General features: G+C 42.1%; 2 protein-coding genes across 2 annotated transcripts in view; one reads left to right on the forward strand and one right to left on the reverse strand.

The window, feature by feature from the left end:
- nvl (nuclear VCP like) overlaps window positions 1-8,134 on the forward strand; it is a 26,264-nt gene extending 18,130 nt beyond the window's left edge. The window contains exons 22-24 of the mRNA XM_034681355.1: window positions 1,493-1,584; window positions 3,864-3,961; window positions 7,934-8,134. Coding sequence (XP_034537246.1) covers window positions 1,493-1,584; window positions 3,864-3,961; window positions 7,934-7,978 — 235 coding nt within the window. The 3' untranslated portion in view covers window positions 7,979-8,134. The remainder of the gene's footprint in view (window positions 1-1,492; window positions 1,585-3,863; window positions 3,962-7,933) is intronic.
- Window positions 8,135-10,058: 1,924 nt separating this feature from the next.
- degs1 (delta(4)-desaturase, sphingolipid 1) lies at window positions 10,059-23,745 on the reverse strand. Its single transcript, XM_034682413.1, has 3 exons — window positions 23,467-23,745; window positions 15,164-15,906; window positions 10,059-11,388 (listed from the first exon to the last, which is right to left on the reverse strand). The coding sequence occupies exons 1-3, from the start codon at window positions 23,546-23,548 to the stop codon at window positions 11,242-11,244; spliced, it is 972 nt and encodes a 323-aa protein (XP_034538304.1). The 5' UTR covers window positions 23,549-23,745; the 3' UTR covers window positions 10,059-11,241.
- Window positions 23,746-24,048: the final 303 nt, after the last annotated feature.

Raw genomic sequence — 24,048 nt, forward strand, 5'->3', positions numbered from 1 at the left:
CGAGTAATTACTAGAACCAGGAAGAGAGAGCACATCTCTCCCGTGTTAGCTTCTCTACACTGACTCCCCATAAAATCTAGACTAGAATTTAAAATCCACAAATAGTCAGACACCTTCATATCTTAAAGAGCTCCTAGTGCCCTATTACCCCTCTAGAACACTACGCTCCCAACATGCAGGCCTGCTCATCGTACCTAAAGTCTCTAAAAGTAGTATGGGAGATCGAGCCTTCAGTTATCAGGCCCCTCTCCTTTGGAATCATCTACCAGCAGAAGCATTTACTTGCAGCCCGTAGCATGTTGATGCTAAACAATACTAGGCCCGATGTTCCCTGCGTGCTGAGGAGAAGGAAGCAAGGATGACGTGCTGGTATTGAGGTGCAAGCTAAGAAAAGACGACATCGACCTGTCCTTCCACCCACCGTTATGGGGAATGTAAGATCTATCCACGATAAGGTGGACGAGCTAACCCAGCACCAGAGGGAATACTGGCAGAGTAGCATCATGCTAACAGAGCTAACACCGGACAGGAACGCCACATTGGAAGGATTACACCTGCTGTGGGCGGACAGGATACAGGAGAGCAAGACTGGACTAACTGGTGAAGAAGGCCAGCTCAGTCCTGGACCCTGTGGAGGTGGTGGCTGACAGGAGGATTATGGCCGAGCTGTTGTCTCTGATGAACATTACTTTTTTTAGATATATATTGACATAGAGTGGTCTAGACCTCCTATGTTTGTAAGAGCGTCTTGAGATAACGTTTGTTGTGATTTGGCGCTATACAAATAAAGACTGATTGATTGATTGATACCAGTCAGGGTCCAGGAGGCAGACACCCTCTCTACTTTTAAGAGTAGGCTTCAAACTTTCCTTTTTGATGAAGCTTATAGTTAGAGCTGGATCAGGATTGGACCAGCTCTTAGTTATGCTGCTATAGGCTTAGACTGACACACTAGGATCTTGTCTTTCCCTCTCTCTCCTCTCTCTGCCTGTCTCTTACTTTAACTCTTCCTGTCCCTTTAAAGTTACTAACCATAGACCTTTCTGGAGTCCCTGAGCTCCCTTGTCTCGTAGGTTCCTCTGGATCTCCGCTGCTGTGGACGTGTCTCCCCACTATCATCTATCTCTCTCTTCATCTCACTCTATCCCTCTCTCCAACATGGTCTCAGCAGATGTGTGTCTAACATGAGTCTGGTCCTGCTGGAGGTTTCTGCCTGTTAAAGGAAGTTTGTCCTTGCCACTGTAACTTGCTAAATGCTGCAAAGTGCTCTGCTCATGGTGGATAAAGATGAGATCAGACTGAGTCCTGTCTGTAAGATGGGACTGGATCTGATCCTGTCTTGATGTTGGGTCTCTGTTAATAATAGAACATAGAGTACGGTCTAAAGAGTCTTGATGGATTGACATGCTTTGGTCTTGTTTGCTCACATACTGACTCTGTGTGGAGTAGGTTGATCTAAACAGGAGACATCACTGTGTTTGTGTGTTTACAGAGGAGCAGACCTGACTGCGTTAGTAAGGGAGGCATCTGTTAATGCCCTGAGGGCCTACATGAAGTCCCAGAACTCCTCGGCCTCCTGTTCTGGTAAGTTCTCTTCTACCTCTGCTTTTAATACAGAATAAAAACTGCATCTAACTGTAAAACCACAAAGAACCAGAAGGAGTAACAGGAGAGTTCTGCATGTTTTCACTGGAGTATTTAATAGTTTGACATGGGGGAGTAAAACTTGCTCCCTTTCTGTATTAAATCAAGAACATTTAGAGTGTTTCCCAGGTCAGTAGAATGTTTACAAACCTAACCATGAGGACCTGCATGGTTGGAGATGGGTCGATTGAAAATGTTGTTTACACCAAGTGACATTCTCTGCTCTTAAGTTGCACTATAGTTTTAATAAAGCCGTGCAGACTCGGTTTAGAGCTGGAGTCAAATGTCAGAAAACAATGAGGCATTATAAACTGAGGAATTTACAAAGACATTGCATGAATAGTAGAACGATGAATGTGATGATAAAGAACTCTTAGTCTCTGTTAGGGACTGACTGCAGAGCAGGCTGCAGAGCGAAGAGAGGAAGGGAACTATTCAGAGGTGACCAAAGAGCCAAGACAAATGTGTGATCATAGAGAGAGGTTTAAAAATACTCTTAAGTGATGAAGAAGGTATTAAAAATGTTTGACCGGTGAGCGGGAGAACTCCGTAGTACCAAGAATCTGCCCCCAGTTCAACTAATCCAGAATCCTGGAACCAGAATACAGCTCCAACTCAAGAGGGATCACTTCTATATCAGCTGTTTTCTGCACTGCCTTACATTTTAAAAACATTGTGTTTGCATGCTAGACTCACAGTCCTTTAGAGTGACAAGATGCTGTGCTTTAGAAAAGAGAGTTGCATACGCACTACCAGTCAAAAGGTAGGAAACACCTTCTCATTCAAGGGTTTGTATTTATTGTAATGATTGTAAACACTGTAGATTAATACTGAAGACGTCTAAACTATGAAAGAACATATATGGAATTATTGAATGAAGAAAAAAGTGTTAAACAAAGCAGAATCTGTTTTATATTTTAGATTCTGTAAAGTAGCCCCCTTTTTCCTTCATGACAGCTTTGCACACTCTTGGTATTCTCTCAGTCTGCTTCATGAAGTGGTCTCCTGGAATGGTTTCTAATGAACATGAGCCTTGTCAAGAGTTCATTTGAAGAATGACTTGCGTTCTTAATGTGTTTGAGACCATCAGTTGTGTTGTTCAGAGGTAGGGTTAGTACACAATGGATAGCTCTATTTGACTACTGTTGTAATCCAGATTATGGTAAAACCAGATTATTTCATAGTTTTGATGTCTTCAGTGTTAATCTACAATGAGAAGGTGTGTCCAAACTTTTACTGGTAGTGTATGAAATAGGGCTGTCAACGAATATTCTCAATTCGAATATATATTCGAATATTTTTAAAAAACGGAGATTCGATTGTGAAAATTAATATTCGACTGTGGAAAAAAAACACATCAGCGGCTGCTTTGCGAGTGGGCGCACTGCATGACGGGTCAGGGACAGGTCACAGGAGTCACACATGCACATCGTGAAGCAGACGGCAGAGAGAAATCCTTCCGTCCCCGGATCCTCAGTGCGCTCTGAACGCGTCTTTTCCTCCGCTGGGAATATAGTGAATAAAAAAAGATTGGGCCTCTTCACATGTGGACTGTCTCGTGTTTTTGGCAAATAACCTGTCAGGCCTAAGACCCTACATTGACAGTGGACTAAAAGAGCCAGACAATCAGTGACACTGTGATAAAATGCAGTTTTTCCTCCTTTTTTTATACAAGCGCCAAGAATGTAATTGGACTACTTTTTCATTTTTAACTTCAATTAATGTTAATAATATTTGCTTCAATCACTGAATGAAGCCTGCCTATATTAGGGACAAGAGTCAGGACCTTTAATTGCTCGCACAAGTCTTGTTCTGCACTCACTCAGCGCATTGCGCACAGAGAGGGGAGGGGGGCGAGCGAGCGAGAGGTCAACAGTCTTAAAAGTGTTACGGTATGGACCATTAGGTCCTTTACTTGTTTTGTAAGTGTAGGTATGTTTTAGGCACGTTATATCTTAAATAAAAATACATATACAAGTAGTTATTTCTCCTTGTATCAGTTTGTCCACCTGTTATTGACATAATGCGCAAATATAGATATTCGAATGGTTCGAACCTATGGGATTTTTTTAGAGCGAGTATTCGAATGTCATTTTGGAGCAATTTTGACAGCCCTAGTATGAAATTGGTATTACAACTTAGACACCAAACTGTTCTCTCATGCTGAGTGGATGAAATTCATTGAATTGATTAATTAAGGTTTCATTCGTTGTTCACAGGTCACACGTTCTCCTCTGGCCCTGTCATTGAAATCAGAGTCAGCAAACAAAACTTTGAAGATGCCTTCAAGAAAGTTCGACCGTCTGTGTCTAAAAAGGTAAGACCGTATCACATTAGAGTAAGTAACTAAGTAAATATTAAGTAAAAATGTATTTATGAAGCACTTTTTAAACGCTTGGTTACAAAGTCCTTCACAGGCTCAAGAAAAAGGAAACAAGCAAGATAGAAAGAAAATACATCTGCAGAAATAATCAGACAAACAAAGCAATAGACAGACAACCATAGAAATTAGATGGGAGGTTCTATGAAGGCTGGTGTATACAGATGTGTTTTCAGTCATTTCTCGTTGAACAGACTCTGCAGACCTGATGAGGGAGCAGGTTCCAGAGGGAGGGGGTTTGGAAAAGCAGTCACCTCTTGTTTTATAGTTAGAGGGGGGGATGGATAGAAGGCAGAGATGAGGTGATCTGAGTGGACGAGGGGTGGATTAAGGGACGAGGAGTTCGGAGATGTAACTGGGGGCGGGACCATGCAGAGCTTTGTATGTGGTTAGAAGTAGGGATAGACTGATTATCGGCCGGGCCGATTACCGGCGCCAGTATTAGGCATTTTGACGCATATCAGCATCAGCCTTTTTTTAAGATCTGACGGCTGATAAGAGATCAATTTAAAACTGGGTTGAATTCACTAAATCACGTGGCAGAAATGACACAGTCTGCAGAAACCGTAGCCTAGGTTGCGTTCCATTTCTCCCTGCAGTTTCTCATCACAGGAGACGAGCTGAGCAGCATCCATTGTGGCCCCTACAATAACTAGTGATTTAAAACTCACACAACCCCACTCAAAAAAACCTGAAATACCCCCATAAAACAAAGATAAGTGAAAGATTAACATTTCAGTTATATTGACATTTTGGAAAACTTTATTTACTGTAGAAACCTTTAGGGAGCAATTTATTTGTTTAAGTTTTAATTTAACTTGATAAGACATGCTGCTGAGCCTGGGAGCTCCCTGCACTTTGTGTTAGAATTTTAAAACAAAGATGTCTATTGTCTAAGATAAAAAAACCTTTAACATGTTGCAAATCTAAAAAGCTGTTTAATAAACATATGCTTAAAGGAATTTCAATGAAGTTAAAGCTGGGGTTGGCAGTCTCGGAAAACTAGCATAAATTTGAATGTAGCATTTCCTCATGACTCCGTCTAACCCCTCCCCTCCTCCCTCAGAGCTCCTCCAAAACGCCCCCCCCCCCCCCCCCCGCTCACATACACGAGCGCCGCTGACTTGCGACCATATGATGGTGACTGATTCAAAACCGGTCCTCACCAAAACATTCTCATAGTGAAAGTTAAAAACACAAACAAACATGGCTGCTGTTAGTGCTTACAACTGTCATGCTAGCATTATCCAGTTGTACCGGTGACACGATATCAGGAGAAAAGTTATAACACATATATAATACTGTAACAGCTCTACTGTTTGTTAAACGTGTTCAGTGTAGATGCTCTTAATTCCTACAGTGTTGACGGTCAGTGAAGGCATCAGGAGAGGTGTAGAGTGTGTGAGTGAGAGAGAGGAGAGACAAGAGGAGAAGTTCTTCATTCATTCAAACATTGATTGTTGTTTTGTTGGTTGGCGTGATCACGGCCGACAGTGACCGGTTATTAAAACTCAACGTGTTCACGAATCGGCTCGTCATCACTACAGCGTCCGGATGGACGCTACAGTAGATCTACATTTCTGTAGGACTTAGTAAATGTCATTCATTATTCTGCTTGTCAGAGCCCCCGTAGTGAGAGCTTTTTAGACCCTGATCCGGACTACAGTCCTGAGCAAAGCACCTCATCTGGTCAGAGGGGACAGGCCCGAGGTTGAGCGAGAGGGGCAGTCAGTAGAGTCAGGGGAAGCAGAGGCAGGAGACGGGGACTCAGAGTGCACGCCGGGGAAATGTACGCGCAGGAGGCGTGCAGAACGGCAGGACGGGATTTGAATGGTTTAAAATTTTGGCACCCAAAAAAGGCTGATTGGTTGGTGTTTTCCCAGGTTTACTCCGGCTGTAGATAGCAGCTTTTTTTTCACTCTTTTTTAAGAACACATTATGTATTGATTGCCATCAGGACATAAAGATCATTTTAACCAGTATAACAAAAAGTGGATCTAAATCTGATTACCAACCCCAGCTTTAAGTGTTGGAGTTTGTATTACTCAAAATTTTGACGCCAATACTTCCCCTTTTACTGCAAATTAATATTGGCTCCAAATATCGGCTATCGGCTTCCTTGACTTCTAATATCATGTATCGGTATCGGCCCTGAAAAAAACATATCAGTCTATCAGTAGTTAGAAGGATCTTGAAATGAATTCTGAATTTAAAGGGGAGCCAGTGGAGTGATGCAAGAACAGGGGGATATGGGACTGACGTCTGGTTGGAGTTAATAATCTGGCGACTGCATTTTGGATTAACTGTAAAAGGTGAAGAGATGATAGACTTAGACAGGCATTGACAATAGAAATAATCTAAACAGGAGAAAATGAAGGTTTGAATTAATGTGTCAAGGTTGGAAAGAGAAAGCATTGGTCTGATTTTGGCTACATTTCTGAGCTGCAGGAAACAGGACTGGATGCATTTGGAGATATGATGGTTGAAAGTCATGTGTTGGTCAAAGGTGATTCTTAGATTTATAGCAGTGGAGTGGTTATTTATTTTAATGGGCCAATAGACTGTTGAACTACAGTAGTGAAGGTGTCAGGTCTGATTAACAGTATTTCAGTTTTATTTGGGTTTAGATGAGGGAAGTTTAGAGACATCCAGTCTTGAACGGCAGCCAGACAGTTATGGAGGGAAGACAATTGATTGAGGTTGTCGGTTTTAGCAGAAAATTTTATTTTAGGGTCGTCGGCATAGCAGTGGTATGAAACATCTGGGAATTGGCTGAAGAGATGACCGAGTGGAAGCATGTAAAGGGAGAACAGGAGAGAACCAAGGACTGAACCCTGGGGAACACCACACAGCAGGGGGGAAAGGGAGGAGGGGGTACACATGATTACTGATGCAGACATTGAAATACCTGCTACTTAAATATGACTGAAACCAGTTTAAAGCTGTACCTGAAATCCCATGAGCTGAACGGTGGTGCAGTGGTCACAGCTAGAAGGCTCCCTGTGCTCAGCCAGGCAGGAGACTTTCTGTGGAGAGATTACATGTTGTCTGCGTGGGTTCCCTCAAGTTACTTCCTCCTTCATTTCAAAGTCCATGCTAGTTGCATAAATTGGTGACCCTAAGTCACCCACAGGTGAGTGTGTGCATGAATGGTTGTCTCTGTGTAACCTATCCAGGGTGTTCCATGAACCCAAACAGGAGCAGTAAAGATGAAGCAGTAATCACAGTGTTTTATAGTTTTCTTCATGGTTGAAAGTCCATTTCATCTTTATCATCACAGCTATCCAGTAGCAGATCAGAAGAACTGTATTTGTTGAATTGTGTTCACTTGACTGAAAGACTTATTGGTTAAACTAGGCAAGCTCTGTTGCTGCCAGACCAAACAGAAAACACACACTGACTTTTAAAAGATGTCCAAAAACATGGACCCAGTGTCCACTTCTGCTTAAAAAGCCACTGAACACACATGCAGACCCTTATAGTGACGTCTTCTTTCAAAGTAACTCCTCCTCAGGATGGAAGCGTTTGAGAGGCTCTCTTCAGATGGGGATATTTGGAGTCTGCAGGTTGTTTGAAGACCTGATATGACGAGACAACAAAGCTGTAAGGGTTGACAAAGAGAGAGGAGTTTTCTTACGTTGAGATTAAAGATTCACAGCTCCGGGCCGTGCTCTCTGTTAGGATTCTGTCCCTCAACCTCAGGAGGAAAACCGGTCAGACTGGTTTCATTCTAAACACTGAAACATTAAACTGTGGGCCCCTGTGCTTCATATTCCTCCTCACTGTGAGAATCATTGAAGCACTCCAGGTAACACACGTGAGCAATGATGGACTTATTGATAGACTGTGTCTGCACTCAGCCTTGTTTGTGTGACCATGAGTCTGTGTGTGTGTGTGTTGTCTCTGCAGGACCAGAGAATGTACGAGCTGCTCAGAGAGTCCCTCACCAGGTGATCCGAGACCTGAAGAGAAGACATCCTGGATTAACTCTGACTTCATGAGGACATCAGATATGATCATGTGTGTTTAACGTTATCATGACTGAATCACTGTACTCACTGTACTGATGGATGTTTTATAATACAGTAAAGTGTTTATCCCACACCCTGAGCTCTGTGACTGTGTCATGTATCAGACAGGATGTGAAAGAAGACTCTGCTGCACGGTGGCTTTGCTTGAACAAGAAGCAGAGTTCGTTGTGTATGTTTGGGATTTTGAAGCATGTGACTTCTAAGGGAGCATCTCTCGTCAAAGATCAAGCTGAGGCCTGGTTGTGCTCACTTAAGTCGTACCCACATCTTTCAGGTAGTCCACCTCAGCCTCTGTGCCAAACACACAAGAACAGACACGTCCCCGATGGTACTCTGGACCTTCTTTGGTCTGCCTACCATCAGAGTGGATAAAAAAAATGTCTGGATCACAGGTATCAGGAGAAAAGAAATACACTTCTCTTTGTTTGATCTCTCCTCATCCAAACATATTTTAACTGCCCTATCTGAAATCCTGATTTCTTCAGGCTCTGCACACACTCAGGCCCAGTCTCAATGTCCCCCTCAAGCACTCTCTGACTCTGAGGCACGTTCCCGCTAAGTCTGTGAGGGCATAGGGCTGTCCCACTGTCAAATCTTCAAGTGTGTGAGTGTGAGGGATCACTCTCAGAACTTTTGAGCCCTTTATGCCCCCATTCCTTAAGTGGGCATTTTTGCAGGGAATTACCCAGAGTTCATAGCATTGTGACTACAACACATTTCCAGGGGAAGCCCGTGAGCTTGGAGGGGTAAATGGATGAAGTAACATGACATAAAAAAGTGCGACAGTAAAAAAGAAGCATGAAAGTTGCAATGAAATTTACAGGCAGAAAAAGTTTGTTTTTGAGAAGTGCAGGTTGCATGTGCATCAGCTGGCCAGTGGGTGGCAGTGTGTGAGATATCATCAGAGGCCTACTGAGGAGCCGCAGCAGTACTCTGTATACATGTACAAAAGAACTGATTCCACTTTCAACCTTACTGAAGCATCCTGGAGCCGTGTTTCAAGACTCTTGAGACCCAAACATCAGTGAGTTTGCTGACACCTCAGTTGTGATTGGTCCCTTTGGAGTCGTCCTCAGAAAGACATCGTAAAGAGAGAGGAGCAGCGTGAAGCTGAGACCCAGACAGGCAGGAAAGATAAATATTGAAGAAAGGAAGTACCATCCCAAATGTTCTCCTCAGACTCTTTCCAAAAACAGCAGGTCTAGACCGTACTCTATGTTCTATTATTAACAAAGACCCAACATCAAGACAGGATCAGATCCAGTCCCATCTTACAGACAGGACTCAGTCTGATCTCATCTTAATCCACCATGAGCAGAGCACTTTGCAGCATTTAGCAAGTAACAGTGGCAAGGACAAACTTCCTTTAACAGGCAGAAACCTCCAGCAGGACCAGACTCATGTTAGACACTCATCTGCTGAGACCGTGTTGGAGAGTGGGATAGAGGGAGATGAAGAGAGAGAGATGATAGTGGTGAGACAGATAGTAGTAGTTGTAGCAGCTGGAGTCTGGCATGTCCACAGCAGCAGAGATCCAGAGGAACCTAAGAGACAAGGGAGCTCAGGGACTCCAGAAAGGTCTATGGTTAGTAACTTTAATGGGACAGGAAGAGTTAAAGAAAGAGACAGGCAGAGAGAGGAGAGAGAGGGAAAGACAGGATCCCAGTGTGTCAGGTCCTCCTTCAGTCTGAGCCTATAGCAGCATAACTAAGAGCTGGTCCAAGCCTGATACCGTGTTGGAGAGAGGGATAGAGGGAGATGAAGAGAGAGAGATGATAGTGGTGAGACGGATAGTAGTAGTTGTAGCAGCTGGAGTCTGGAATGTCCACAGCATCAGGCCGTCTACGGCAGAGATCCAGAGGAACCGCAGTCGGTCTGTTTCCTTGGCAAGACACTTCACCTTGAACTGCCCCTGGTGCTGTGTCATCAGTGTGTGAATCTGACATGTGATGTAAAAGCACTTAGAGTGGTATTTTTAAATAATGAGGCGTTGGAGAACGATCTTGATTGTGATTGAATCAATTTTATTTGGAGCACTTCTGACAGAACAACACATCACTGCTGTCTCAAAGATGACTCCTTACTGCCCAGAGTATAAGTCTTTTAATTATCACGTTATTGGCTTCAGAGTGTGCAAAGTTAACTGATGAATAATATAAATAGGATTTGGAAGAAGTCACTTTTTGGCATAAAGTTTTTTCACCAAAGTGAATAAATTCATACGATTTGAATTAAGACTACAAACATGGAGAAACGCTGAGGCACTAATGGGTTAGACTCTCTCCTCTCACATACACCAGAACCTTCAAATGCCTGTCTTTAAGTCCACCTGTCATTGTGTTGATATGACGATTATAACATGTTAAAGGTACAGCAGTGGAGACGGTGCACGTAGGGTCACAGGCTGACAAAGGTGAACGTCTTAATAAATCAATCAACCAATGAGAGCCTCCCCCTCAAAGAACAGACAGAATCACACTCAGTTCATCGGATGGATGTTAACTCACGCAGAGTTCACTTTTGGTCCACGCAGAAACACACACACACACACCAGACACACACACACACACACGCACATAGGGATGCTGTGACCTATGGCAGAGCTGCCATCTTGATGTTGACCTTAATCTGCAAACGTCTGATAGAGGAAGAAGAAGTGTCTACCATCAAAGCTTCAGTTCATTCTGAAATAGACGACCGTGGGATTGCTCAGACCCCCCTTTGGACTGGTTTGGAGTCGGCAGTGAACGCATCTCGTTTGCTTATTTCCAGGGCCGGTTGCACAAACACATTTCTGTAGATTTGAAAGACGACTAAGAACAAAGCCAGACCGCCTTGTTCTAACTGCTGACCGATGGCAAGCAGCTGACAGTGTGACCTACGTTTATGGTTTGGTCTGGCTCGTGGTTGTGCAACCAGTCCCAGGTACTGCCTAGAATCACACTAACAACAAACTCTCATACTTTAAATCCAACATCGCCTGGCTTGGACTTTCTGATCTGGATTACAAAAAACTACAAGTATTCTCTCGTGTGGAGGAAAAGCAGTAAAGCACTCTACCAAACTCCACCAAATGTACACGCTCTCCTCCCCCATGTCTCATGTGAAGTGAGTTAATATGCTAAAAGCTGTTAAGTCTGTAGGATGGCGAGCAGAGCTGCCGTCATGGCGGACGCTGTGGTGGAGTTACTCCTGTTTGACGTCTCCCTTCAGCTTTCTCTTGATTCGAGAGAACGGGCTCAGAGCGTCGTCCATGATGAAGTCGTACAGGACCTTCATCCAGGAGGAGTACTGAGGCAGGTCATCGTAGTACTCGGATGCTATCTTCTTCACCTGCAGACAACAAGAAGTAGAAGTTCATGTTTGAAACACACAGGACTGTCATTCTCTTTCTTCTGTAAATGTAGAGATATTCTTCTGTTTAATATTTTGAGGTAATGAAACACTAATAACACTTGATAATGTTTTACCCCAGAAGTCTGTGACTAGCCGGTTTATTGACAGTTCAGTGATTTTATTTTAAAACCATAGACTGTATAAATAATGGACGTAGTCTCCATGACGTCACACGGTCGGTGGGAGGAGCCATATTTGAAATACTGAACTCAACATAAGTTAGTGTGAGGTAAAGAGGCGGGGTTTGAGCCTTTTCACTAACAGCTACAATGTTCCCGCCAAGAGACAACCTCCAATCTCATAACATGAAGCCCATGCTGAAGTGTTATAAACTGCAATTCATCAAGCATCCACTAGAGGCTGGCTGCAGAAACACCAGAAACCACATACACACCCATTCAAATAAGCTGATCTTCACAGCAGAAATCAACATGTTTACAGCCTGGTTCAAAAAACAAGTGTAGTCTGGATAGATCATTCCTCTGTCGGCACACACTGTACGGGGGGTGAATTGTTTTCTAACTCGACGGTTCAGAAGATATTAAGATTACCGTTTTTTCCCCAAATAAGGACATGACTAACTTGATTGACAGGTGGGAACACATAGCTGTTGGCTAGGAGGCTCAATGCCCGCCTCTTTACCTCACACTAAGTTTGGTTGTGTTCAGCATTTCCAATATGGCTGCCGCCACCGATTGGCCCCCAAACAGCCCTCAGGAACAGATGTGTGACGTCATGGGGACTACGTCCATTATTTATACAGTCTGTGTTTCCCGCCTGTCAATCAAGTCAGCTGTGCCTCTCATGGTGCAAAACTGGTAAACTTAATACCTTGGAAATGGGTGTGTTGTGAAAAAAATCCCGACCCCCGTACAGTGTGTGCTGATCGAGAACTGAGCTACTCAGACCTAAACTAATGTTTTGAACCAGACTGTAAACATGTTTATTCCTGTTGTAAAGACCGTCTTCTTTGAATGGGTGTGTATTACCCCTTTTCCACTGAGGCAGTATCAGGGCCAGTTCAGAGTCGGTGCTCGATTCAGAACCATCTTTTTGTGTTGTGACTGTGAGAGAACAAGCCCAGGAAAACAGGTTCCAGAGCAGCACCAACTCTTTGCTGGTCTAGAACTGCGAACGGCTTACGTAAGGGGTGAGAGGTGAAATCGGCGTCCATGTAAAGCACGACGAGTAACACAGAAGTGGATAAAGCCTGATTTATACTTCTGCATCAAATCGAAGGCGTGGCCTACGCTGGAGGTCAGCGTAGCTCCCGTACCTACACAGAGGCCTACCCACGTAGCTGACGTGCACCCCCTCCAAAATGTAACTGTCCGTAGATTCGATGTGGACTGCAAGCCCTGTGATTGGTCCACTCGGGGGCATTTGTATTTCCTGCATTTACAGCACTTCCAGGATCGGCCGTGTATTTAATCTCCTCCTCTCTATTCTTCATGTAATCATGTCTGTATGATAAACAGCAACATGTATCAGCTGTAGATTAACAGAACACGCTCTGAATCTCTGTGGAAAAGGAAACAGAGATCGTAGCGGGACCGGAAGGAGGAGACCGGCTATCAGAGAGACCTCACTGCCCTCAAGAGTTTCAGAGGAGGATTGCTGTGTGACATGGATGATGGTTGATCATCTACTAAACATCAAATCCACAGGAGGAAATGAAGGCTCTTCCAGTGAGAACTTCTCTTATGTTTCTCAGAAGTGATAAACCTCAGAGTCCAACTCAAACTCAGTCACCTTGAGCTGCTTAGTGAGGTCTGAAATGTGCACTGAAAGGACTTCATTATCACAGTTTGAGCCTTTTTATAGCTTGACACACTGCTCAGGTTTTATAGCTCTGGTTTGTCGGTGTGTAATTGTTTTATGCTGAGTCATAACTTCACAGCAGAGGATCTGATGTCCTTCTGACAGGAGCGTCGAGGCACTGAGATCATTCAACAGGTTAATGGTTGTATATATAAACACTCTCACTTCTTTCCTTCCTTCCAAAAGTAATCCTTCTCAAAGTGATCCACCAGAGGTCCACGGTGAGGTTAGAGTCCCTGCTCTCTGCCTGTCCTTTGTTCTGTGTGCTGGTTCAGAGCACAGACTCTGGACTCAGCTCACTGCCCACTGGTATGCAGGCCTGCTCATCTTACCTAAAGTCTCTAAAGGTAGTATGAAGGTAGAGCCTTCAGTTATCAGGCCCCTCTCCTTTGGAATCATCTACCAGTCAGAGTCCGGGAGGCAGACACCCTCTCCACTTTTAAGAGTAGGCTTCAAACATTCAGAGTCAGAGCTGGCTCAGGCTTGGACCAGCTCTTAGTTATGCTGCTGTAGGCTTAGACTGCCACACTTGGATCCTATCTTTCACTCTCTCTCCTCTGTCTGTCTGTCTGTCTCTTACTTTAACTCTCCTTGTCCCATTAAAGTTACTAACCATAGACCTTTCTGGAGTCCCTGAGCTCCCTTGTCTCGTAGGTTCCTCTGAGCTGCCGTAGACCTCCTCCTGCTGTGGACCTTCCAGACTCCAGCTGATACAGACGTGCTGGACTCCAGCGGCCAAAGCTACTACTACTTGTCTCATCCCTATCACGGCTCCCTCTCTCTCTCTTATTCTCCTCTATCCCTCTTTCAAGAGCCAACCCATTCGAGGCAGATGGCTGTTTAACATGAGTTTGGTCCTGCTCGAGGTTTCTGCCTGTTATGGGAAGTTTATCCTCTCCTCTGTAACTAGCTAAATACTGCGAGGTGCAATGCTCATGGTGGATTAAGGTGGGGTAAATCCAAGCAGCAACCTCCGGTCTAAAAATAATATTATATAATAAAAGCTGCAGTTCATCGAGGATCCACTTGAGGCTGGCTCCGGAAGTACCAGAAGTCACATACACATGAATGGGAAAAGCTGATCTTTACAGCAGAAATAAACATGTTTACAGCCTGGTACAAAAGATGAGTGTAGTCTGGATAGCTCATTTCTTGATGTCCTCTCACTGTGAGGGGGGTGAATTTTTTTCTAACGCAGCAATTTCGAAGATATTGAGATTACCAGTCTTCCAATGAGAGGCACAGCTGCCTGTGGGAACACTGCTGCTGTTGGCTAGGAGGCTCAAACTCCGTCTCTTTACGTCACACTGGCTCCACAGAAGCAATATGGCTGCTGTCGACGATTGGTCTCAAAACAGCTCTTCAGAAACAGATGGGTGACATCACGGATACTACGTCCATATTTTATACAGTCTATGGATAAAACTGGATTCATAATCTGACAGAGTGGTCTAGACCTGCTCTGTTTATGAAAGCATCTTGAGATAACGTTTGTTGTGATTTGGCGCAATACAAATAAATACAGATTGATTGATGATCGTAACTCATGAATGTTGAAACCACCAGGTAACATTCCTGTCTCCTCTCTACTCTATGTGTGTGTGCTGGATCAGTGGAGTCCACGACGTGTTGAAGCACGACCCTGGCAGCAGTGTGCTGAGCTGCAGGCATGTCTGTGCTTCATTCAGGGACTCAAAGTTCATTTCTCAGATCCACTGCTGCAGTCTGACGAACACCTCCCTCTCGCTCCATTACCTAAGTAACAAGTCTTTTGAAACCAAAGCAATCCCCTTGTGTGTGTGTGTGTGTGTGTGTGTGTGTGTGTGTGTGTGTGTGTGTGTGTGTGTGTGTGTTAGTGCTTGAGAGTAATAACACTCTCCGCTGTATGTACCATGGGCAGCCTCCGTCCCGGGATGCTGGGGAAGTCGTGGTGCTCGTTGTGGTAGCCCACGTTGAAGGTGAGCAGGTTCAGGGAGCCGTAGTAGGAGTAGGTCTCGTGGCCCTTCAGGAACATGTAGTGCTCGGCTATGAAGTGACCAGAGATGGGATGCAGGCCCATCCCCAGCATGGATCCGGCCAGCATGTAGACCACGGGCTTGGCCCCCCAGAGCCAGTACAGCAGGAAGTCGAAGGTGAGCTGCACGGCCACGTTGGTCAGCTCCAGCTGCGTGATGGGTTTGGGGTTGATGCAGAGAGGTCGGATGGCGTAGAACAGCGGCTGCAACATAATCCAGATGAACTTGCGGAAGCGGGTGCAGAAGAACCAGCCTTCGAACTCCGTGGGGATGTCTACGTCCACCCCGTCGCCCCCCAGGTAGCGGTGGTGGTCCAGGTGATAGCGTTTGAAAGAGGCCGAGTACGGCAGGCCGATAGGCAGGTTGGCGAACATGGCGAAGTAGCGGTTCCACATGGCTTTGTTGTTTCCAAAGGCCGTGTTGTGGGAGATCTCATGAATAGCAAGGGTCATTGAGTGGTTGATGCAGCTGCCAAAGGCATAAGTCCAAAACAAAACCCACTTCCAGTCCAAGTCTTTGACCAGGTAAAAAGCTAAAAACTGTATCGCCACCATCATGCATACAATCCATTTCAGCCGGGGGTCCGGACCCATCAACGACTTTATCTCCGGGTATTTGGCTGCAAAGACAAAAAGAGACACTTCAGTTCAACTGAGGGGAGCTTTGTACACAAACATCAGATCAGCTGATTCAACAAAACATCAATATTTACATCAAGGTGGGATTCAAAAGAAGAGAGTCTCAGTCAAAAAGTGAATCCATGTATCCTGGATAGAACAAACTGATCGGGTACAAAAACCTTTTAATCATTCTAGAGTCTCTGTCATTTTAAGGACGGTCTTGTGATGTTGATTCAGACTGCATGAAGCAGCAGGTAAGAACCCAGAGAGTAAACAAACACCGGACCTTCTTACAGCCACTCAGTCTGATATCAGACAGCAGCAAGGAGAGAAAGACCACCAACAGGTCAGTCCTTTACTCGGGCCAATTAACCACATTTTAAAATAATCACCTCTGATTATTTATAAACAAATAACGTCTGCAGACATTGCAGGCAGCCTCGTGACCCTGGACTAGAGCTGTGTCCGGTTCGTCTCTGATCTGCTGCAGTCCAGAAGCAGGACCGCCGGACAGCTGGAGTCATGTGATCGAGGTTTTCCCGCTGTAATCACTGAATCAAGGATTCTCCTCCTCCTCTCCTCATCCATGTTGTCTTTCTGGTCCTCTGAAAACCTCCGACCTGTTGACTCCAGGCCTGGCTCCGCTCATCATGACTTTGGTTTGTTGTTGTAGTTAAGTGAAATACGATCTGGTGATAACACAGAGTGTTTTATTCTGAAAATTAACCGGATTTTTTCATTTTGTTTTGGTGAAACCTGACTTCCTGTCCCGCTCCATCTGCTCTGTTGAGATTGATGCGTCGTGCTCTGGCATCTGGCAAAACTAGAAGTCTTAAGACGCAGCCGGAACGCAACGGAGTGGATCCAGTGGAAGTTAACACATTGACTAGAATAGAAACCTATCAGATCTGGTGATGTGACGGATCGGAGACGGACCAGACAAGGATCTGGAGGAATTTGGTCGTAACAAGTGCAGAAGTTATTGATTAAAGACATCTATGATCAGGTCTCTGTGGGGTCTGATACATGTTCTGCCATTGTATTCCTATGTTGTTATATTTTACAATAATTCTATTAACAGTTTACTTAGATTTAAAATATAAACTTTAATCCATTGATAATAATAAGGTATTTATAAATATTAAAGAAGCACTGATCAGTTAAAGTTAAATTAAATGATGAAACCTCAGCATTACAGACACATCACTGTTGGAAATATTAGTTTTCAGTGGATATTGATGATTTGAATTCTCTCTTTAATGTGAATTAAATGCAAAAAATTTTACTATTTTATTTAATAAATTATTATTATTATTTTACTTTACAAATATTAAAACACTTAATGGATCTATTATAATTATTTTTTTTAATTAAATTGAATTGGCTGATATCAGTGTCAGCAGGTCAGACAAACCTGGTGCAGACTCCAGCGTCTCACCTGACCAGGTAAGAACAGACTGAAGCTGAAACCACAGAACCTTTCTCCTGGTTGATCCCACCTGAAGGTTTTCATATCACCTGGAGCCTCTCAGCTTAGATTACTGAGGCCATCCGTCGTGTCAGTGTTTGCTAACAGCTGATATGGTTGGACTCTTGGCTCTGCTAGTTCTCTGGAAAAGTTATGAGGGGGTGTAATGATGCAGTAAACCCTCTTATCACACCTTTCTTATCATAACCACTGATTTCACAGCAGAGAACAGTAAACAAGGAGGGGCGTCTCAGGAGACCTGCCGAAGACTTCTCTCAGCTCCTGGTCTTTAAACGAGGTGCAGGGGCCTCTATATGAGTGTTCAAAGTCACATTTGGCCTCAGCTTTAATGCAGAGCAGAGTCATAATGTGTTGAAATTTCAGTGTGTAGGACTACTCTGTATGAGCATGGTGTCACCTGGTGTTTGCATGAGACAACAATCTGTAGGCTGACTTCTGCTGCTGTTTGTTGCTCTGTGTAACTCACACTAAACAGGACGTGTGTTTGAAGCTCAGAGCAGCCAGGATCAGCTGGGTCCAGTACAGAGAGAACATTCAAACGTCAGGTTACAGAGAATCATTTGGAGAGTTACTCTTGTGCTTTAACCATTGCTGCATCACTATAGAGTTTCGTTTCTGCAGATTTAACGTGTTTAATATTAATGATTAATGATTAATGAGTTTTTCCTGATCTATGTATGTGTATACGATCTGGTAAGCGGCCGTCAGTCCATATATGGTGTTTTATTTTGAAATTGGGTGGATGTTACATGCCGTTCTCGGGCCTGACTTCCTGTCCAGGTCAATGTTTTCTGTTCAGCTTGGTGTGGGCTCTGTGGAAATAGACTCGGCACACATCAGACTCCATGTTTGCTGTAACTCAGTTTCTCTGTCTGTCTGCTGCTCTTCAGGTTCTACTCATTACCTGGTTTTACAACATCCCTCTGCTGACCCCACAAACAATCCCAGCATATATTTTCATCACTCAATGAACATTAGCATTGTTAATATAAAAAGTATTTTTATTATTTATTGCAACAAATGAAGACTTTTGTCATTTGTATATCAGGAATGCTCCTGCAGAGATAGAGATAACTCTGTGGTATATTGAGCAGCTCTAGTTGGACTCTTAAGAGAACTGTCATAATAACAGGCGGTTGAGGTTTATCTGACTGCTAGTATTATTAGAATGGTTGTTGTGGTAGAGAAAATTAAAGATGTGATACATTATTGAGACGCATGATGATTCATTGTGATTCTTTGTGCCTTGCAATGCACAGTTACAACCATTTAACTAAGTGAAGAGTAAAAGTAATGTTACAACATGAATCTGTTTCTTGTCTTATCTGTGACACGAGGCACAACATGCTGGAGTCACCTCAAAACTATTCAGGTCAATATAAATCAACCCATAATTCTTTAAACAGCAGAGTCCTGAGCAGTGTCTGCAGTGTTTGATACCTGTCCTGTAGCTTGACACTGCTGTTAAATCATTAACACTGAATGGACTTCTTGTTAGAAGGCATAAATAGCTTCAACATTTTTAAAAGCAGTCTCAAGACTGACTGTTTGAGTCTCACTTCTTACTGAGTCTTATTCCATCTTACTGAACTTATTTATTATCTAGTTCAAATTTGAGTCACTTTTAAAATCTTAAACTGTCTTATTTTAAATCCTTACAGACACATAAATGTAATATTTATTCAGTTAATTTATATTTATTTTCTTTAATTCACTGTGAATCATTTCATTATTTTTTTAGTTTCTAAGTTTTAGTTATTATTAGATCTTATCATTTTATGATTTTTACAGATTACCTCTCAACATTTTATGATTTTATCATGTTTTACTTTGCTGTATTTATTTTGGTGTAGCATCCTAGTTTATTTTAATGGTTTAATCATTTATTGTTTTTTAATCTTAGTGTTGGAGCTATTTGTTTATTTTTTGTATTTAGTTGTTTATTTAGTTTGGAATTAATAAGTAGTATTAGTTGTTAGATTTATCTAAACTTTTCTTTTTATAACTCACTAACGTTAGATTTTTGGGGTTATATTTTTTGTTAGTCATTTGTTTAGTATATTTAGATTTTTTGTATATTTATTATTTCTTTTGTTTGTTTTTGTTTGTTTGGTAATCACCAACTGTGGGCACCGGAGGTTATTTAGGTAGGTAGGTGGCAGAAGGCCGGCATGCACCTGGGTGGGCCTATGGTTTTTTAGCAGCGCAAGAGAGGCAGCAGGAGCCGTGATTTTCTTTGTTCCTTTTGTTTGCTTGCTGTCAGAATAAACCATTAGAAACCACTGAACTTTTGCATGGACATTAGACTTCTTTTGCCTGCGTACATCACACCCCCACGGTGCATCAGTGACCCTTTGATTAAGTTTAGTTAAAGTTTGAGTTTGATACTTTAATTATTCTTTGAGTTTTTTATGACAAATGGCCACTACACTTAGTAATTCATTCTAGTTTGGCAAGTTTAATTTCCTGTGTTGAGTTTGAACATCTTATTTTTCCTCCAGCGTTTCCTCAGTTCAACAGCAACTTCTTTTTATTTTTCATTTATTATGTTGAAATGCTGAGCATTTCAACATATTGTTCTTCTACTTTATTATTATTTTTCCACTTCCATGACCGCTTTCACAGCCTTCAAATTTTGACCGATTTTAACCGTTCAACTTTTAAACTATTCAGCTTCCTCATCATTCGCAGGCTATATCTTTTCACATATTTAACCCTTATACTTTTTGAATTATTCAACTTTATTTAACCTTTATTTTAACATTGAAACAGATGGGGCGGAATCTTCAAATCCACTTCAACTTCTTCAACTACTACAGCTCATAGCTTCAGCATACTTTCACTTATAGACTCCATTCAAACTTTAAACTGTTCACAAGACTTTCAGCTATCTACACATGTTTCACTTCTTTGATTACCTTCTTCTCCTTTTTCACTTTTTCTTCCTTTTCCACTCCTTCACCTTTTTTCCACTTCTACTTTTTCCACTCCTTGAACTTCTTCTCCTTTATCCACTTCTTCCACTTCCTCTCCTTCCACTTCTTCTACTTCCACTAATTCAACTACTTCTACTACTCTTCCACATGTTCAGCTGTGTTTCACAGCTTTCAGCCTTCAGCTTCAGCATTTCAACGCATTTGCTTTCAGGAAATGCAACCTTTCTAGTTATTATTATTATTATTATTATTATTATTGCAAACTTCATTGTCTTAACCTTACACGTGGATTGTGGGCTGGGTTGAGGGGTTGGGATTTGGATGGGGGGGTCTTCCTATAATTTATTCTACTGTCATCTATTCTTATGTACAGCACTTTGTCTTACAATATCTTTGTATGAAACACACTTTACAAATAAAGTCTGATTGATTGATTGAGTGATTGATTGTTCTTTTCAAGTCCACTCAAGGTGCTGTCACATTCAGCCATCACACTCTGATAGCAGAGGATGTGTCACTGTCTGAGCCACTCTGGAGCGATTTGGGGGTCAGGGTTTTCCCCACCGACACTCTGACATGTGGACTGCAAAGGCATGTTAATGATACATTATTTTCCGTGGTCTTGTAATGTTCTTTGTCTTTTAAATATCCATATAAGGGCTTTTATGCCTTCATTCAGAGAGGATATGACCTCGGATAGAGCAGGAAACAGGGCGAGAGTGAGGAGTGACCTGCAGGAAAGGGGCCGCCCGCTTGAAGACTAAAGCCTCTGCACTTAAATCTACTGTGTGCTTCTGATGGTACAGAGAAATGCTGAAAAAGTCTCAGTAAAGTGAACAGTTAAACCAGGATAAGTTTCAGACTCTGCCTCATGCGCAGAAAGCTGCAGCCTAGCTTGTGTGCTGTTTCTACAGGAAGTTGCTCACTGAAGGGGCCGAGCTGATCGACATGTAACTCCTTTTATAATCTCTCAATTACACAACTCTGACCTCCGTCTCTTCTAACAGCTGCTCTGTAGAACGGCCTCCTGATACTTTCAGTCTGCACTCCGGTGAATAATTGAACCCTGCTGTGAATGGGTGTCTCTACCCAGGGATCTGGTTTCAGTGTGACCACACTGGCAGAACTAAGTGTTGATCAATTAACCTAAGTGTGTGTTGAGGTAAAGTAAAAAGACATGAGAGAACATTCAACACTAAGTCCTGGTCCCACAGGACTAAAGAACCCCCCCTGATATTCATTATTAAAGGTGGTCTTTGTGTCCCCACATAAAAGAAGAAAAGCCTCCAGTGAAGAAGTCTTTGTCTCCGCTCTCTATCAGCATGCTCCTGTAATTACTCCTCTGTGAGGGTGCAGACAACAACAACAGGAGATAAGACAATAAGACAATAAGACAGCACAGCTTTAACTTCAACAGAAGACTGATTCAATTATAGGCTGCAACCACTCACTGTTTTGTTCAATATGAATGAATGAATGAATGAATGAATGAATGAATGAATATTCTATTTCGGTCATTAATATAAAAAGAACAAAAGTCGACAGTTTGTGTGAGAAGTCATCAAACAAATAGAGATGACACACTTTAACATGTTCACACAATTAGATTTTTTTTAATAAGACCAAGAAAGAGGTAGGAGATTAGCACTTTCTGTACAATCCTTAAAGTTACCTAAAAACATCAGCAGTACCAGAAAAAGTAACAACAGCAGATTTTCTACATTACACTCCTTAATCCTTATTGAGGACCAAGCACTGACTGGTTCAAGGAGCTAATTATGTCTGATAACATTATTATTATTATTATTATTATTATTGTATTAATTAATTAATTCATATTTTATTTTTGTTATATTATTCAGTTTATATTGTATTAATAAGTTAATACAAATTTTATTATTATATTATTCATTTTAGCATTAATTAATTTAAATGTTTTTAATTATATTTTCATTTCACATTGTACTCACTAATTCATTTCTATATATAACTATTTTTTAAATTGTATTATTCATTTCATATTGCACGAATTAATTAATCTACATACATTTTTTCTTAATATATTATTACTCATTTCATATTGTACTTACTATTTAATTTCTATGTATATATATTTATTTAATTGTATTATCCATTTTATGTCACATTCATTTTATATTGTTTTCATTAATTTAGTTTATATTATAAACGAATGAAAACAATATAAACTGAATAAGATTTAAACTGATTATATATATATATATATTTAATTATATTTAAGCATTTTATATTTTACTCATTAATCCACACATATATTTAAATTAAGTTATTCATTTGACATTGTTTTAATTCATTCATTTTCATATACATTTTAATCAGTTTCATTCTTTATTTTTCCCCTCACTATAAGAAGAATCCTGAATCCTGCACCTTTTTCCAACTTTGAATGAAACAATAATCTAATGTATTATTAGAATTGTTGCTAAATTGAGCTAAAATGACTTTAATGAACCAAGGTGCAGAAAACTAATCAGCTCCAGTTTAGATCACTAATTAAATCTTCTAAATTTAACATTATCTTTGTAAGAATTGCAGGTTGCATAAAACACATTTCTTGTGTGATTTTGTAACCCTAGCCTCTCCAGAACCAGACCCCCTCTCTTCAGGAACCCTCTGAACCAGCCCCAGGTGTGCAGCAGCAGCAGCAGGTCTGTCTCGCTCTCCTGTTGAACCGTTAAACGACCCCTCAGAGCTGAACCGCAACTTGTGACATTTTCAGGGAGTGGCGACAGCGTTAACTAACTGTGCTCCCACAATGAAAGCTAATGTTAATGTACAGAGTTAAATCCACTTAGTTCACATATAACTCAGCTCTTTATGTTCGTGTAGAAGTGTTGAAGTCTGCAGGAGGTCTTTTAACACTTTAAGAGTCCTCAGAGTTCAGAGCTTCCTCTGTTAGCTAACACGGACACGTAGCAGCAGATACAGGACCGTTAGCTTCACTTTACACTGAACAACAAACACTCATATTAAAGGTAAAACATGTATGTTGTACAAGATTTAGTCTTTAAAATAACAATACAGCTACATTACAACAGTAAAAAGCAAGTTAACACTGTGTTTCTCCAAACTTGCTAACAGAGAAGCTAGCTCACCCAGGATCTCCTTCCTCCTGTCTGCGTGCGGCTGGTCCGAGTAGACCCACTCGTAGTCCTCACGGGCGACCCGGTTCCCCATCTTTCAGATGAAGCTGTAAATCAGCTGTCTTCAACAAACGAGGAATGATTGAATGTAACAGTGTTGTTTTCAGGTTAACTCCCCTGGTCCCTATCTTCTCTGTCCGCCTCTGTGCCCGCCTGCCTGCTGCTGCTCTGCCCGAACATCAGCCGGCTCTGCCCTCTCTCTCTCTGGGCTCCTCCTCCTCCTCCTGCAGGCCCAGCCCAGCGTGATGAGTTCAGTTACATACAGTTACACGGTTACATAACAGTGCTGCGTTCAGGGACAGGGGCGTGACGGGGCTCTTCTCACTGGGGGGCCCTAACTCCTAACTAGAGAAGAGTATTAGGGATGAGAAAAACAATAATTAGAAGTTAAACAAATTAGAAGAAATTAGAAAGAAGAATTAGAAGAAATTAAATGTTGAGAATGAAGTGAAAATATCAAGAATAATGTTGGAGAGCAAGTTAAATGTTAAATGTTATGTTAAATAAGTCAAAATTTAACTAAGAAAGTCGAGG

This window comes from Notolabrus celidotus, chromosome 4, assembly GCF_009762535.1.
Source record: "Notolabrus celidotus isolate fNotCel1 chromosome 4, fNotCel1.pri, whole genome shotgun sequence".
Classification (NCBI taxonomy): Eukaryota; Metazoa; Chordata; class Actinopteri; order Labriformes; family Labridae; genus Notolabrus; species Notolabrus celidotus.

Excerpts from the sequence above, each read along its gene's own strand:
- degs1 (XM_034682413.1), bottom strand. The coding sequence starts at position 23,548 with ATGGGGAACCGGGTCGCCCGTGAGGACTACGAGTGGGTCTACTCGGAC. Across the intron at positions 15,907-23,466 it reads CAGGAGGAAGGAGATCCTGG|CCAAATACCCGGAGATAAAG; the intron begins GTGAGCTAGCTT and ends TTGTCTTTGCAG. Across the intron at positions 11,389-15,163 it reads CGGGACGGAGGCTGCCCATG|GTGAAGAAGATAGCATCCGA; the intron begins GTACATACAGCG and ends TGTTGTCTGCAG.